Source organism: Ammodytes marinus (assembly GCF_949987685.1).
Source record: "Ammodytes marinus genome assembly, chromosome: 20".
Classification (NCBI taxonomy): Eukaryota; Metazoa; Chordata; class Actinopteri; order Uranoscopiformes; family Ammodytidae; genus Ammodytes; species Ammodytes marinus.
In genome coordinates this window covers 6,963,670-6,980,504 of record NC_137224.1, presented here as the reverse complement: position 1 = coordinate 6,980,504, position 16,835 = coordinate 6,963,670, and the positions used below count along the sequence as shown (strand labels likewise).

Below are 16,835 nucleotides of genomic sequence, written 5' to 3'. Positions count from 1 at the left end.
TAACTGTATGTGGAGGAAAAACGTATTTCTTCTGAAGCCCTGTGCGACAGTACAATCTCCTTAAAATGACTGTGCTGATCGCCATCTCCATAAGGTAACATACTAACTATGCCTAAGTATCTCATATAACCACACTTCGAAAATACTAAACTATCCCTTTAAAAACATGATATTGTGGCTATATTATTGTTTTACAATACATGAGCTGTACATCCAAATTTTTTGCTGTACATACATTCAATTCCTGTTCTGTAATTCTCCATTACAGTGGGTTACTCTATGATGCCTGGATTTGATCAAACAAAGTCACTGAAAACTGACCCCAGTGCAGGCCACTAATACATCATTATCTCCTTGGGTGCGTCCTCGGTAGGCCTCTCCTGTTCCCTCCTGTGCGTGTAGGCTGCGTGCTCGTAACTGTAGATCAAAACAATGGCGACGAGAGAGAGCGCTGTGTAAGGGATGATCAGGTAGTATCCTAGCCTCATCTCTGTGGACTTGTTCTGCAGCTCCACCGGAGAAGTAGTGAACATTTTTACAAATGCCTCTGCCATGCTGGTCACGTTAATGTTCACCACAAAGAGGATAAGCACCACAACCGACAAACATGCTGCAAAAGAAAAAAAAACATTTGGAACAATTGACAGAAATTGAGATATGTGGAGAGAAAAAAACGTGTTTCCTCTGGTCCCCTCTGCAACAATACAAGGCTGATTTCCGCTACAGCAAAATCTTCCCCCAAACTCCTTATAGTGACTGCGCTGACTGCCATTTCCATAAGGTAACATATAAACTACGCCTAAGAACCCCATATAACCCCTCCTAGAAAATACTGAACTGTCCCTTTAAAAAATGTATTGTGCAATGTAAAGAAACATTATAATAATAAAATAAAAATGCTGTTTTGTTTTTGGCAATTCCACCTCTTTAACTTCCAGATGCTAAGTGCGCTAACATTTGTGTCACTCACCGCTAAGCGAGCTGCAGACGTAGACGCCAATGGGCCCCATGTAAGTCTCATAAGGGTTACTGACACTGTTGTAGAGTGATATGAGGATGCTGCAGGCAGAACACAGCAGGCACAGGGCCAACAGGAACAAAACCAGAGTGTGCAGGACCACAGGGGCAGCTGATTCTTTTACTAGCGAAGGAAACACTACACACACACACACACACACACACACACACACACACACACACACACACACACACACACACACACACACACACACACACACACACACACACACACACACACACACACACAAACAGAAATACAAGAACATTATGGTTATATAATTTAGTAGAGCTTATGCATTGTTTGTTGGCTTGACAAAATAAATATATTGGCTTTTAAATATAAAAACCTTGAAAAAATTACCGTCAAAATGCTCTCCTTGACCTCCAAAGAACGGGCAGGAGTCTCTCACCACAGTCCCATTGAAAAGAGTCATAAGGACCTCAGCACTTCCATTGAAGGAGCCACCTCCACTACACTCCATGGTCGTATAAGACCACTCTGTTGACATGCCATATCCCAACAAGCCAACAGATACGGAAGTAACCAATGCACTGGATAGAAAATGCAGAGTCTTTACAGTGGAAGGCATTATCGCTATATTCCAGTGGCAGTATAATTAAGTCAAAATCCCAGCGTCTTTACTCTAAAGCCCAGATGAAGCCTCAGAAAGCAGATTAGGACCCCTTCTGATCCTCTGGAAGACTCTGTGTGTGAGTTACCGTCCGATAGGGTGGAGTGAAATGTGGACTGCTGCTCATAAACATCTCGGTTATGGCTGTGACCTTTGAATTGAAAGCAAAAAAAACAGAGCTGGTTGTCATGGTAGGGACACCAGTTACTCAAACAGTTCCAACATGATCTCAAACATCAAATGAAAATCATATGTGTTGTCCGAATGTGCAAACATTTTCTTAAGGGCTATCGCCTAAGAATGGATACACGGTTAGTTGAGTTTTGGCTGAGCAAAGCAACATCATTACATGTAAAAGACTGTTGTTAGGCGTCTACGCACACACACACCCAGATTGTAAGAACCATGCTCACAGGCTTGGATTCAAAGTCCTGGCCTTGAAATGTAGGGTCATAAAACATTACGCAGATCAATAATTTACCTGACTTTTACTGAGAGTTTACTGGAAGGATGAGGAGTGACCATCACGTCACATGCATGTGTCATCAACGAAGCGCTAAAGCCATGGGAGTGGGTTGGCATGATGAGGATTTGTTTGTTTCATCAGTGAGATATTCATACAATTAAAGAGGTACATCACAGAGAAAACTGACATGCTCTGTGTCCTTTCACACGGTATGCCACTTTATGGGTGCCATTGATTTATGACATCAAATGAAACCACTTTACAAGACACATCAAAGAAAGTGGGATATTTTTCAGTTTAAATCTGTAGTTAGTTTGTAACTTCTGTTGCCCCCATGAGGAATTCTGAGTAATTGCAACAACACTGCAGGCGCAGCGAAATAAGCCTTCTGTGATTGTGCATGGAATTCCAAGTTTTTTTCTTAGCAGTAGAATCAACAACTGAAACATTTATTGGGTTCTTCTTGGGATTTTCATGCGCCAGTGTCAGGGTGTGACATTAGTTTGTAAACGCTGCCATATTGAGAAATACAGAGAGAGTTTTGGGGAGCTGATAGGCTGAATCAACTTTCTGTCAACTCATTTGGCAATATCTCGAAAGTAAATTACAGTCATTCAAATGCAAATGTTACGCACTATAGCTTTAAAACTTCAGCAGTTTCCTGGTTTCTGGTAATGGTGGAAGTGATCAAGAGAGTCTGTTGTCTAATTCTTTTTTCCATTTTTTAAAAAACAATAAAGTAATGCTTACATAAATCAACCAAATCCCAAACTCACAATAATACACGTTATCATTATCAGTTTGGTTTTCGATAAATGATAATAACCCACAGTTTTATTCCAATGGGGATTAAATGAAACAATAGTACGAAAACAACTAATTTCTAAACACACTTTGGGTCAAACAAGAAGGCGCACAATAGGGTTGTAATACCGTTTGTGGCCAGACTGTGGCTCCCTCTCCTCGCCAATCCCCGCCTCTCCCTCGGAGAGGGGGGGATCAGTGCAGCTCCGTAGTAGCCAGCCTACAGTCGCTGACAGCCAGCTCTGTTATGTTGGAGTAAACACAAACTCCTCCTTCCCGGTGACAGGCGGCAACGGTGAAGCATCGCCTCGCCTTTTACCAAGAGACAATCTGCGCTCAGGACTTAATGTTGAAGCCACCAAGGTAAGTGATAAGATGACTTTATTTCCTCACGTCTTCTTTTGCATTTTGACACTTAACGAGGCGCGTGCGAAATGACAAAATCTTAAGTCATTTTTTTCGGTCACATAACAAAACGCCGTAGGGTACGTGTTTACCTGTCCGTTACGCACAGCAGCAGCAGCGCACGGTTGATTCATATCCACCGTCCATTTCAGGTGCTCGTTCAGCTTTTAACGTGGCAGTCAGAATCTTTACACTCCTCATCTAACCCCGCGGCGATGTTTATCGTGTGTGCACACATTCTGGGAGCAGCCCTCTCCATTTGACAACCTGCAGCGACTTCAGTGGTCGACCCGGTGCGTCAATCTGGGTTAATGGAACAAGCGCTTGGAGTTGTTGTCCTGATCTTCCCTCTGTCTCCCCCCCCCACTATTTTATCTAGTCTATTTGTCTTTTATACTCATCGCAATGAAGATTTAGTTGTTTTTGTTCACATTTGGTTCGCTGCCTGCTTGTGAATGTGTGGGCTGCAGTTGAGCCAGTTGCAACACGTCGGTTGAACACTTCAGCCCTTATTGGTAGCCTACTTTCTATATCATGGATGGATCTGCTAAGACTTGTTACTGTAGGAAGATTCTTGTTCATACATTTCCGTTATCTCTTGATATATTTTGACTTAGTGTTTATTATGTGGTTGTGAAATGTATTTTTAGCTGGACAGATGTTACAAATGTGTTGGTTTAGTAATGCAATAATCACTGGCCATGCTGTAATCTCGATGGGGCAGGTCTGAGGTCATGGTCAACACCAGATCAGCATCTCTGGAGCAGGTTTGTCTTAAGCCGGGTGCTGCTAGGGTAAAAGGGAAGGGGAGATGGGTCGCTGAACCGTGTCTGACACTTGTGTAATCAGACCGTGGGAAATGAAAGGCTAAATGAACCAAGACATCAATGAGATAGCGTGCTCCACTTCCCATTAACAAGAGAACACATGTTGACAGCCTATTAGTCCAGAAAGGATTTGTGTGGAACTGAAATTATATTCTCATTAAGTCTCATAGGAAACACACTTCTGCATATGTTCTACATGTCACATTTTTCTTCATAGCACCATATGGGCAGATTATAAGGGTCGACTGTTGTGGTGTATGTCAGGCCACGATGTGACAACAAGGCTGGACGATAAGCTATAAGGGAAATCATGTTAGAGAGACGCTGCTAAGTTACTTGTAGTTGAATCTTGTAGTCTGTCTGACAGAGGAACAGATCAGAGAAAAAGGCATATTTGAAAATTTAAAAAAAACGTACCGTCTGCCACTCCTTCAAATATGAACTTATCTTAATGTCATCTTGATTCTAACAAACCAAAAACATGGTCTATATGAGATCAGCCCTTCAATGCTTGCTTGGAGTTTTTGCTAAACAATGATCCGTTCTGCTCCTTTCCATCAAAAAAGACAACATTCTCAGAGACACCTGACTTCTCTTCAGTTTGACTTTAAATATCCAAACATGTCAAAGCTGCCATGTTAGGTTAGCTGTCTTTTTTTTCCCTCCTGGCCCCAGACCGACCTCTTAGAAGACACAGAGCTTTCATTCAATGGAACCAGCGACCAGACTATAGCTGACAAACAACTTTATTTTATTTAAGACAGTGGGAAAAAAGACTATTTATAGTGTCCAGATTCATCATAACACAACTGGCTGCATTACAACAAGTCTTTCAGCATCATATTCATGTATCAGCCCCCTCCACCTTTTCATCCACGAGTCCTTGTCTGTCTGATATATTTCAGTGTGAATCCCATTTCGATTACATGGTATGGATGCCGGGAAGAATGGCAATTGCTGCGCCGACAGAGAAACAAATCAGGATGCGATGAAATAAACAAATAGCCAGCGCTCGCCAAAGACAAATGAGACTGTGTAAGGAGGAGGCAGGAAGAAATAACATTTGAATGCTGAGTGCTGTCGGCAGATTGACTTTTATCGCATTACGGTTCGTGCTCGTGTTTGAAAACCTGCTCTGGTGTAAATTTAATCTCTGCCATGTGTGCTGTATGTGTACATTTGCAATGATATACTGTATTTCTATAGGAGTGGAATGTGTCATAGGTATAAGAGTGAGTGTGTGTACAGGTTGATTTTTACATGTGTCTGAGCCTCTTAAAGAAACGGTGCAAACACTCAACAGGTTTGCTATTTGCAACTGCATCTTCACTGCCACTATGTTATTTTTATTTTTTTTCCTTCTCTAGTTAGGAATGCTTGTGAAGTGGATGTGTTATTTCAGCGTGGGTGTGCCGTGCCAATTGAACAGATGTGGTGATTAATGAAATCCATAGTGAGTTATGCATACCTGGAGTTTCTTCAGAGCTTCTTGGATATAAAACCTCAAATTTCCAGCACAGAGTAAATCTCTGCAGGCTCGCCCACCACTCTGTCTATCTCCCACATCTCTCCAAAGTCTTGGAAACTCTTCAGTACTGTGCTCTCTCGGAGCCCAGCATTAACTACACTCTGCTCAAAGGTACGCTTTTTCTCTCAAATAGGCGGTGAAGGAAGTAATTGGAATATAGTCCTGACAATTGAGAACGCGCTTGGTCTGAACTAGAACTTGTCAGATGGTTGTCTACAGAAACAGTTTCAGCCAGTATCGGAGAAGGGCATGGGAAATTTCATTTTAATGCAAACAGCATTTGTATCCTTCCTGTTAAGACTCCTGCCTGTCTTAGTAGAAGCTGGCTAGAGCACATTAGGGCGGCATGTGTGTTGCAACCGTGGGCTTGTTTGTGCTTGTGGCTATTTCTACAGAATGCAAACCCTGCAGCGGTCATATTTTGTCTTTCGGCATCGTGTTTTTTCATGATTTAGTGACGATAACGAATCTGAAAAAATAGTGTGAACTGAGGCTTGAACAGTGGCAGAACAACAACAGAGACGTGTCAAAATCAGGCAAGGGAGACATGGAAGCTTGTGAGTGGTGTATTGCTTCCTGGAGGATTTTATAGAGTCCGGAAACCCCCTTAACTTCATAACGAGGTGGGACCTCTCAGTGACACAGGGAGGGTGTGTCTCCATCAGAGAAGGACCTGGTAAACACATGGCACACTCACCAGCTGTGCAAACTGCTGCCTGCTGCCCTCCTCCCCTGTCATTCATCCACACACACACAAACACACACACACACACACACACACACACACATCCACCCCTTACCATGTCCTCAGTGTTACACCAACAGCGAGATATACTGATGCTGCTCTGGCTTGGGATTGCTATATGTACCAACTAAAGCTGTGCAGATTTGTGTTTGTTTACCATGAGCCGCATTTAAAGGTGAAGTAAGCGGTTTATTTATATTAATATAAGTGTTAAATCGCTCTTTATTCATACAGTAATCACTTACACAATGTGCGCGTTTCATAAAGCCAATCTCTTAGTCAGCTGCTCTGCATGTAAAAAGCAATTAAACTTTATGTAGTATCCCGAAATGTTACTAAGAAAAAACGCTACAAACCGACACCCGTCCGCACCCGTCTCACTCATGGTCTCACTGCCGGTGCACGCCAGAGCGACACATGGGTGAATGTTTATGCGCCTACAATGGTGGAGCAGGTAAAAATCCTTCCCAATGTCTGTTTTGATGGTTTTTATCATGTTTTATCACACTTATGGATCTGAGATGATGCTAGATAACTTGCTGCTCGAAGACCGCAGTGCATTAATGTGGTGACGTAGGGACGAGCGAGGGACTGCTAATTGCAGTAACTGACAGGAAGTTAGCTAAAAGAACCATTCCGCTTACAGCACCTTTAATGCTCAGCCGGGGCCACTGCAGAACCAAAACAGCTTGACGGAGATCAAGGGTCCTTTTTTTTTATCTCCGGACGTGTCAGTACTCACCCACCATCTGTTCAAAGGAAGCATTGTAAGTTGCTCCTTTAAGGTAACAGCGAGGTCGAAAAAATCATGAGACACACAAGACAGAGGTGCTCTTTTGAGGACGGGTTAGAATTTTAAAAATCAATCTGCCATTCCAAAAGAGTCCTAAAAAACCTTTCTGTTAAAGTTAGCACCTCTCTGTTCTTATATTTGTTATGTATCGACCAAGGAGTCGACTACAGCTGCAATGATTGGTCAATGAATTGATTAACCGATCATGGAAACAACATATACAATAATGAAGCAATGATTACTTATGACCCACAGGTTATGGCCTTAGCATGACCTAGGTTATTTATGGCTATCTCTGCCTATTTCACTAGAGGTCTAAAGAAATATCCAGTACTTTGCAAGATATATTTAGAGCCAGAGAAAAGTCGTGAAAATTCAACCTCATTTTGTGCAACAGAAACATTTCTCTAACCTTGTGACCCCTTAGATTTATATTGGGACACCCTTGGGGGCACATCTAACCCAAGGTTGGAAACCACTGGGGTTAAGCCCCTCCTGGTTTTGGATAAGAGAAATTGACCCAGGGATGTACTGCATGATGTAACTCCACAACAGCTGCCCAGCAGTAATATGGGTGTATTCACCCCCTCAGGGCAACACATTGTTTCTCTATTGTATATCTGTCAGTCGCTACATGAGCACAATACAAAGTGCACCACAAAGCTCTCAAAAGACACGTTTTGGGAGATTGAGCTGGTGACCTTGCACTTGTTTTAAGATTCCAAAGGGGGGGTGCTGGGGGGGGGGGGACATTGTCCAAAACCTTTTCAAGATCGTTGTGTTCTTGTCTGCGCTTTTAGCTTGAAGAGGAAACGATAACGGGCAGCAGACTGACAAAACCCATTTGTGGTTATCACAATCTGTTGACAGATGTGAGTGAGTTTAACATAAGAACTTATAGTAAATTGAGCCTTGGTATTTCTTTTGTAGGACGAAATAAGGCAACCTAATTTAGTGACCTGCTCAGGGAAAAAGCAGGGTGGAGAGCCCAGAAGAGATTAACTCCCTTTGCTGCTATGTGGCCTGGTTTAACTGAAGTGAAAGCAAACATCTCCAGCTCTGGCTGGCTTAAAACATGTTTCAGTCCACTTTATTTTATCTGAAGGAATGACGATGGAAAAGCAAATATTAGGGTTTCTGTGGTAGACAAAGGGAAACCCACAGGCTGAGAACACACCGTTAAATTGCTTTGACGGCCAGGAAGAAAGAGCTTCAGCTGCTGTGGATTTCCTTGAAAGCAGTTTGTATCTGATACGCAGTCATCTCAAATGCATGTCAGATGGCAAGCCCACACATTCCTAGCTTGATGTTTATGATCATTTTTAATGTCTCTGGAATTAAAATATGATGAAAATTGTGTCAAACTCAGGCTTACTGCTAAACGTGCATGTCATTTTTCTTAAGAGTCTGAGGCCTTTAAAGCTATAGTGCGTAACTTTTAACATATATATGAATGATGGTTAGATTCAAGACAGTTCAAAACGAGTTGACACAAAGTTGATTAAGCCTATCAGCTCCACAAAACTCTCTCTGTTTTTCTCAGTATAGCAGCGTTTACAAACTCGTGTCGCCCTCCGACACACAAAATGTTTCAGTTGTTGATTCTACTGCTAAAAAAAACCCTGGACATACAGCAGAAGGAATCAAATCCATGCGCGATCACCGAAGGCTTGTCTCATGTAGATGCGCCGAAAGTGTTGTTGTACCTACTCAGAATTCCTCATGGGGGCAACAGAAGTTACACATTATAGCTTTAAGGTTCTTTAATGTCTCTACAATATTCCTCTCAAATGTATATCAAACTTCAATGGTCTCGCTCGGATGCAAACATGTGAAAAAGGCTTTTAATTGATTCTGAGAGCAGCCGGTGTGTGGCTGTGCCTCACACGGCGATGGTGCATATATAAAGAGTGATTATCTCCCGTCAGTTTCTGCAGCACCATAAAGCCCGGAGCCCGGCTGGAGATGTTTCAAGGTCCCACCCGGTCTTGTGACTGTAGTGATGATGTCAGTCTATTCTCAGCTCGTGCAATGATTTTTCTCTTGCACCTCGTAAAAATGACACGGCCATCAGCGGCAGCTATGGGCTCCCGTCTCTGCTGAAATGTTTTAATGCCAGAGATTAATTTTCTTAATGCAGTCTTGACATCAAATTTGGTCGTATTATGAAGTGTTTCGTTGGATGTTTTGAAAACTTGGCCGTTGATCATGTATGAGGGCGAAAGAGTTGGTGTGACTTGATGAGAGGCGAAAGGGGAAATAATGGTTTGGCTGTGTCACTACAGAGGTTGTTGACGTGGAGGACTACAGTGCCATTATGAATAATGGATGCTTACTAAAGCAGCCCGTTTCCTATTCATTCTTTCAAGGCTGCAACACAAGGAGTTGTGTGTGTGTGATCATCATGTCAGCCCCTTCAATATTTTCATTGTGTTCTCAGTAATATGATGCGGTTTGAAGGCACGGGCATAGCTCCAATAAACATTTTCACACAAGTAATTGGCTGATTCAAAAGGGACTGCTTATTTAATTTGATTGCTAGGTCAAGTAGATACAAAAACACAATTTTAGCACACCACTACTCATTTGTAGATTCACTGCATACAGAAAGTAGTCATTTCTACTTATTCGTGCTGAAGTTCCATTTGACAATCAGTATTCCTGAGACTTGCAATTAATAAATGTGTGCTGAACACATTACAAAGGCCTGCAGTGACAGCTTACAAGCGTTAATTCAATGTCTGTGTTGTCACTTTTCTTGTGTTGAGCTGAAAAGGATGTGGCCAGACCAGCAAGGTTCTCTTTCATCTTAAAAGCACCTTTTAACTTCTGGCCTCTTTTAAAGCTTTATGTGTTGAGGCCTTTTTTTTTTTACTATGATGAATGTGTCTGAATGAGCTTGCACAGTGAGATGCGGCAGTTAACCAGTCACGGGGGGTTAGCTGACATGCCCCGCATGCTGATAGGCAAGTAAAGGCTCAGGAGAGCACCAGAAAAAGCACTAATGTATGTGGGATGTTAATCAGAACCATCCCGGTTGATATAACTGACCAAGGTTTAGCAGCCTGGATCATGCAGTATGTTGGAGATAAGACGAGGGGATGAACCTTGACCATGCTTCATCTTATTGAATTCCTGTCAAGTGTTTGAGGCTGTAATTTCAATTTCAGACATTGTGGTGTGGATATGGTTTTGTTTTATCACAATAACGATCCGTCCTTCTATACACCTAGAGATGTGTATGATTGTTAGCCTACGATGCGAGCCATGCAAACTTTTACATACAGTAGTTGGCCTTCAAAAAATGTCTGACAGGCTGCTCATTGGGAAGAATGAATAGTGGTGAAGCCCAATAGAAAACCAAATAGGATTAAGGCGATGACATTTGACTGAAATGTTTTCGGTTGTCATGACATTTGGCGCATTCCCAAAACATATATGGCTACTGCACTTCTTGAATGACTGACAACACATAATAATTTGAGCTGGCATTGTCTGCAAACAGACAATTGTATCCGGTGACGTTTAATTCTTACTTTGTTTTGTACTCAAAATATAATGTTTACCAAATGAAGACATGTCTGTATTTGGCTGCTGTTGCTGCTGTTTATCCATTCATTTTTGTACAGGGCAGATGTTTACCGCTGCCATGTAATGACGCTGTTTGATTAACGAGGCGTTACATTTTTATAATACTGATCAAAGAAGTTGTTCCAGATGTCAGCTCTCTAATAAAATGCTCATATGTCGTAATTGAAAAAGCTGTGGCATGTGTTTCACATTATTATGCCCTTCAGACAAGATGTATGGCCTCCATTGCTAGTTTATAATGTCATCACGTCAGACATTTTCCATTATACAAAGAAACCCCCCCACAGTCATCAATAATGATTTTTATAAGAATAAGGACTGGTCCTCCTTGTGCAATCAATCCATGTAAGGTGTCCATGAAAAAAACGTTGCACACACATTATTATTCCATATACAGTACACGCTTTCTTTCTTATTTTAAATTTTTTATGCTAATTAACAACTGATCCTTTCAACATTTTGCTCATGCAATATGTTTTCCCACTGGGAAAGCACACTGTTGACAATAAAACTCCACGCACTGCCAAAGCCTTTCTTTGTGCTCAGCCAGAGACAATGCCAGATCCACACCATTCCCTCACAACGATGGGATATTTGTTTATCATAATTAGAGTCTGCTTTGATGCCAGCAGAGATTCGACCATCAAGAGCTATTTGGTGTTTCAACAGAGAACCAGTAATTGGATGAGAATGCTATATGTAGAATTCATTATTTCAAAAAGTGTTTATTGACTATTGGTAAAAATCTGCAAAAACAATGTGAAATTTCTCCATAGAAACAGCATGCCCGTGTTTCTTATAGAGTGCATAATGTGCAACTGGTTTGTATTTTCCTTTAATTTTTATCCGTCTTATATTTTACTAGAAGGTTACCACGCAAGGGGATATACCTACCACTCTAAATTATGTTGGTTTGATTCAAATGTGAGAAGCTAAAACAAGCAAATGTAAAGGAAGTGCTCTGAACATCCTTCATTTAATGCACCACAAGTCTTGGGGATAAAGTGCTAGCTAGCTACATATGGTGATGATAATTGAGCAACACATGCTAACAGCCCAGTTCTTCTTACATCCGCCCACTCCTCCTCTGGGTCTCCCTGTTCTGTGGCACCTTTTAGTGAGCCAGTTGTGTGTCCTATAACAAGGAGCAGCAATCACTGGCAGCCATCGGAAATACTCTGAGTGTGTTTGCTGCTGCTGCAACTAGATAACCAAGAAATGGAGGCAAATAAGGTTAGAGATCACGGTAACTATAATAATGATGTGTCCCAGGGCAGAATATCACACAGTGTTTCTCTTTGTGGGCCCAGCCTATTCAGTGGGTGGCTTTTCACACAAATGTCTATTTCACTGCTGGTGAACTATGAATTGTTTCGAATCCTCCTTCATCCATGCTTTCTCTCTCTCTCTCTCTCTCTCTCTCTCTCTCTCTGCATCTGGAGCTTAAGCAGAAGACAAATATACATTATGGGATATGTATTTTTAATGGAGGGAGCCTGCGTCCCCCTTGGGGCCTCCTCCATGTGTTGTGTGTCTGTGCACAATGACTAATTTGTTTTCCTGCTGGAAATGACACGGACGCTTTGGAAAACAACCACACTGGATGGCCTCGTTTGTGTATATCCGTGTTGTTTTTATTTATGAAATCACACCTCTTCCTGCCCTGCAAACATGTCTTTGTGGTGATAAGAACGTACTTAAAGGTGGAGTCAGTGATTCTGGAGAACGCTTGTCAGAATCAGTGAATATCTCCTCACGATCCGCTACCCGTTAACAGAGCCTACGCTGTGTATTAACACTAGATTTTTTTCCAGCGCACACACACTAACATCAGGTAGCGGATCGCGAGGAGATATTCACAGATTTTGTCAAAAAGTGATTCTGACACCAAGCGTTCTCCAGAATCGCTGACTCCACCTTTAAAGAACATACATACTTAAAGATGTGAAACGCATTACCTGCTTGTGGCAAACTACTGTATGAGTTGATTTTCATGGCTGCACAAAATGCGGCAATGCACATATGGAATTTGTGAGTAATTAGCTCCACATTTCCTTTGTTTACCTTGCCTGCAGTTTTCTCTAGGCTCTCTACATATTCAGGCCTTTTATCTGAACTGGTGGGCAGCGGAGTGTGACATATGGCTGACATGAGAGGCTGAAAAAACATGCCCTCTGTGTGCTGCGGAGAGGGGGCTCTACAAGGAGACAGGAAAGGATCTGATCATCAGATCTGTCCTCCCCAGAGAGGGAAAACGCCTTGCTCTCTGAACACTCCCTCGTTTGCAGTCAGTCTTTTATGAGCGGCCCCGATGAACTGGTGTAGGATGGGGAGCCAGACAGTAGATGCTAGGACTGCTGGAATTTATGTCTCCTCCAAACAGGGACCTGTTTTGTAATCGTTGTGTTTATGTGGAGTCTGTTGTATCATTGGCAGTATTTTAAACCAAATCCGACACGTGGTCAAAGCTCTTAGCCGTCAGCAATGCCCTGTCCTACTTGGCCCGAAACCGCAAATAGGAAATGAATAAAAGGCTCTGTGCTGCTATCACTTCATGACTGTATACTATCACATCCAGCAGCTTGGCCACAGCAGGGGACTAGTTAGCCGCTTAGTTAGCCAGAGAGATGCCTTCACTTCTCAAGGCAAAAAACTCATTAGTGCAGACTAGTTGGAGTCCATTTTCATCATTTTCACGCTGTTTCCTCATGTGTGGCTGCACCAGCGAGCAGTTGGTCCTTTCAGGGGGTTGTGCACTTTAGTCCTGAAAACAGCCTAGAACTCCTGTGGCTCTGCTTGATTGTTTTCATTAGTCTGCCGGCAGTAGCTTGTTGCCACGAGCCGCCTCCACCAAGGCTGTCATTTTTTCCATGAGCTCCAAAAATATGGGAAAGGTGAAGCAGAGGGCTGTTTTTATAGCATCCCACCCCGCCCATGTTGCTACTATCATATCGACGTGGAGTCTGAAATAAAACCTACACGCTCCAGGCCACACATTTCAGCCTGTGCATTCCTCTGCCTGTAATTGGTTATTGTCGTAATACGTATAGTAGGGGGGAGATTGGGCGTGAGCAGGGGAGAGGAAATGAAGAGAAAGAGGGAGAGAAAATAGGGGGGGGGTGTATGTCTCACTTCAAAACTACAACCACAAGCACAACAGAGAGAGAGAGATGAAACATAGGGACTTACGGTTGCTGCCTGGTGCCAAAATACATCCCCCAATGATGAATTTTTAACACATTTTCCCATTTGCATGAGTTCAATTAAGATTCCTTCAGATCCTGCTGGGGTGATTGTCGAAGTGGTGCCTGCTTCCAGGATCTTCTCTTTCAAAGCGTGCATCCATGCACACACACACACACACACACACACACACACGCACGCGCGCGCGCGCACACACACGCACACACACAAACAAACAAACAAACACAGTGGCTGGCAGAGATGACATGGTTGGGACTCCATGGTTACATTTGGGTTCTGAACTAATTAGTTTGGGTTTATTTGTGGGGGAGGGATGTAGAGGATGGAATTCATAAGCAAGTCAAAGATTTGACATTTTATTTTTGAGTGCAGGACTGTTGGTAATGAACAGGGAAAGGCACCTTTAACAGTCTATTACAGTGCCATCGCATTGCTAGAGTAACTCTTCAAGCCCTTGTTGGAAATGTATCATTAAGTCACTATCTTTCTACTTTGTGACATAAAAGAATAGATGATTAAACAAGGCTTTTAAATGCTCTTCTGGAGCAGTAGCTGGGTTGATGAGCAGCAGCAGAGTCAGTGCTTTTGACCTTTGGACGTTCAGTGGATTTTAAATGATTTTCTGTCAACACTCCAGTCCATGATGCCCAGAGATGAAATGCCTCCCCTGCTTTTTTTCCTGTCCGTTGAACCATTTTAATTTCCAAAATCAAATGTAAAACTCTTATAAATACATGTATGGTAGGGTTTACAAATATTGCAAATCTGGCTAAAATGAGTCATAACTTGAGTCTTATTAGCTGTAGCTAGCCGATTAAGTTGACTATTGCTCTTACTAGAGTGCAATGCACACAGCTTCAATATGTGGATTAATTTGACAGGTCTACTATGCCTATAGCAAAGCTATAAATGGACATTCGCTATTCGAGGTAGCAAATTTTAGCATGTGGTCAACTTGAATCCTGTTTGATTCCTCGTTAGCTAATTTGCTGTTTGCACTTGTTGTGATTTCACTTATTAACTGAGATTGTTGACTTTGAATTGGCAATCAATGGTAGTGGCTGTAGCTGCCTGGCGTATGTAATGTTTTGTCATATGTTTTTTCCTGTTCACCAAAGATGCATCTAATTATGTTAATTAAAGCCAGTGTAATTGCTTTTAAACGTGTCCCTCTATAAATTGATTCTCTTTAATAAGTCTAGAAATTGAATTAGACTGCATGATGTGGCTCGTAGAATCGTTCACTGAAAGGAGATTTTTACATGACGTAAGGCTGTAACCATTTACATCTACAATGAAGAATGTCTGTTCTATATTGAAACATGATGTGAGATTTCCCTATTCGATGGTACGATTGCTGTGAGTAGTTTTTCTCCTATTTGAAAGGGTTATGGCCGAATATCAGAAAAAGAAGCTGGAGTGAACAGCCTCCCTCCTGGTCACGTCAGCTGATTGGCAGCTATTCTGATGTCATTTGTTTTTGTGGGACAAGGACAGGTCACGCTGGCTGATTTGTATTCCCCCCTCTCTCTCTCTCTTTCTCTTTCTCTCCATTTCTTTCCCCTCCACCCCCTCAGTCTCCACATTTGTCTTCACATTCTTGTTTGTAGTAACCCCCACTAATCCTCCCTCTCTACTTTGTGCTTTTTTCTTTCAAATTAATTCCATTATCGTCCTTTGAGATCACAATAGTTCTTCATATTGTGAATGAGGAAAATCCAAACAAAAGATTCAGATTTCAATTTGAATTTGCAATAAAAGGCAGATTTGTGCTTCTTGAATCGGAATAACATAATACTGCACATTTCTTAAAATCCTTATCCTGCCATCTGAGCTTTGGCTAGAAGTTGTATCAGACTATTTCGGTTTTTGTAATAAATGACACTAATACGAACACAACACTAATTTTCTTTATATGGTATAATTTCTACGGTCTATATCGGGTCTTTAAGACTCTTAAATCTTGAACTGATTTGTGGGTGACTAATAAACTATGCATCAAAAGCACAGCGGCGCCCGCAGCGACCATGATGGCTGTCATCACAAGACGTGCAAAGAAGTCTAGACACTCGGGTGCCATTTTTATTATCACAGTAAAGTGATACTGCTCGTAACTCTGAATGTATCCTGCAAACACATAGTGTGTTCATACTGAATCAATGTGTTTTCCACGGAGCCATATTAAAATGAAACCTCTTTCAAAGTCAAAGCCTAGAGACTATATATTGCCATTTAAATCTGTTGTATAACATTTTACTACACTAATAGGCTAATTGGAGTATTTGAGGCCGTAATCTGACAAATCCTGTCGGATTCTGGGGGGATTCTGGGGGATCTTGGGCCTCTCAATGGGCTGCAATGCCTGCCGCTTGTCTAATCACTCCTGACCCTATTAGAAATGAGTCCTCCTTTGTTACTGTGCGGTACTGTCAGTTCTCGGGGAACAAAAAGTGCCATTGTCTTCCACTGCTGCGGCTGGGATACAAGTAATCTGTAACTATGCTGTAGTAGAGCGGCCTCAGGATTGCATGTAATCCAAATTCAGTATAAATGACGGTCTAATCTGCACATTTTTTGACCCTGTGGAGAAGAGAATACGGCATCTCTGTTGTTTGTTTGCTTGTGTAATGTCACCGATTCTAAAAAAAATTAAGCGGGTTGCTTGCTTACAAGATTATGTCACAGGGGATGCAATATCCTGTTTAGATTGTGTCTGCTGTCTACGCCAAGATGCTGCATTTTGTCTGATAATGCAGAGCTGGCGTGTTCTGGATTTTGTCAAATGTATCCATGAATTGGCTCCTTTGAATTCAACCAGAT

At 42.1% G+C, this 16,835-nt stretch overlaps 2 protein-coding genes across 3 annotated transcripts in view; one reads left to right on the top strand and one right to left on the bottom strand.

Moving 5' to 3' along the window:
• Positions 1-315: 315 nt before the first annotated feature.
• Positions 316-1,610, bottom strand: clrn3 (clarin 3; the record flags this gene model as incomplete). Its single annotated transcript, XM_080048636.1, has 3 exons — positions 316-610; positions 971-1,156; positions 1,382-1,610. The coding sequence occupies 3 exons, from the start codon at positions 1,608-1,610 to the stop codon at positions 336-338; spliced, it is 690 nt and encodes a 229-aa protein (XP_079904762.1). The 3' UTR covers positions 316-335.
• A 1,595-nt stretch (positions 1,611-3,205) lies between these two features.
• Positions 3,206-16,835, top strand: part of ptprea (protein tyrosine phosphatase receptor type Ea) — a 50,130-nt gene continuing 36,500 nt past the window's right edge. For both annotated transcript variants that reach the window (XM_080049336.1, XM_080049335.1), the window contains exon 1: positions 3,206-3,285. The gene's annotated coding sequence lies outside the window, so the exon portion shown is untranslated. The remainder of the gene's footprint in view (positions 3,286-16,835) is intronic.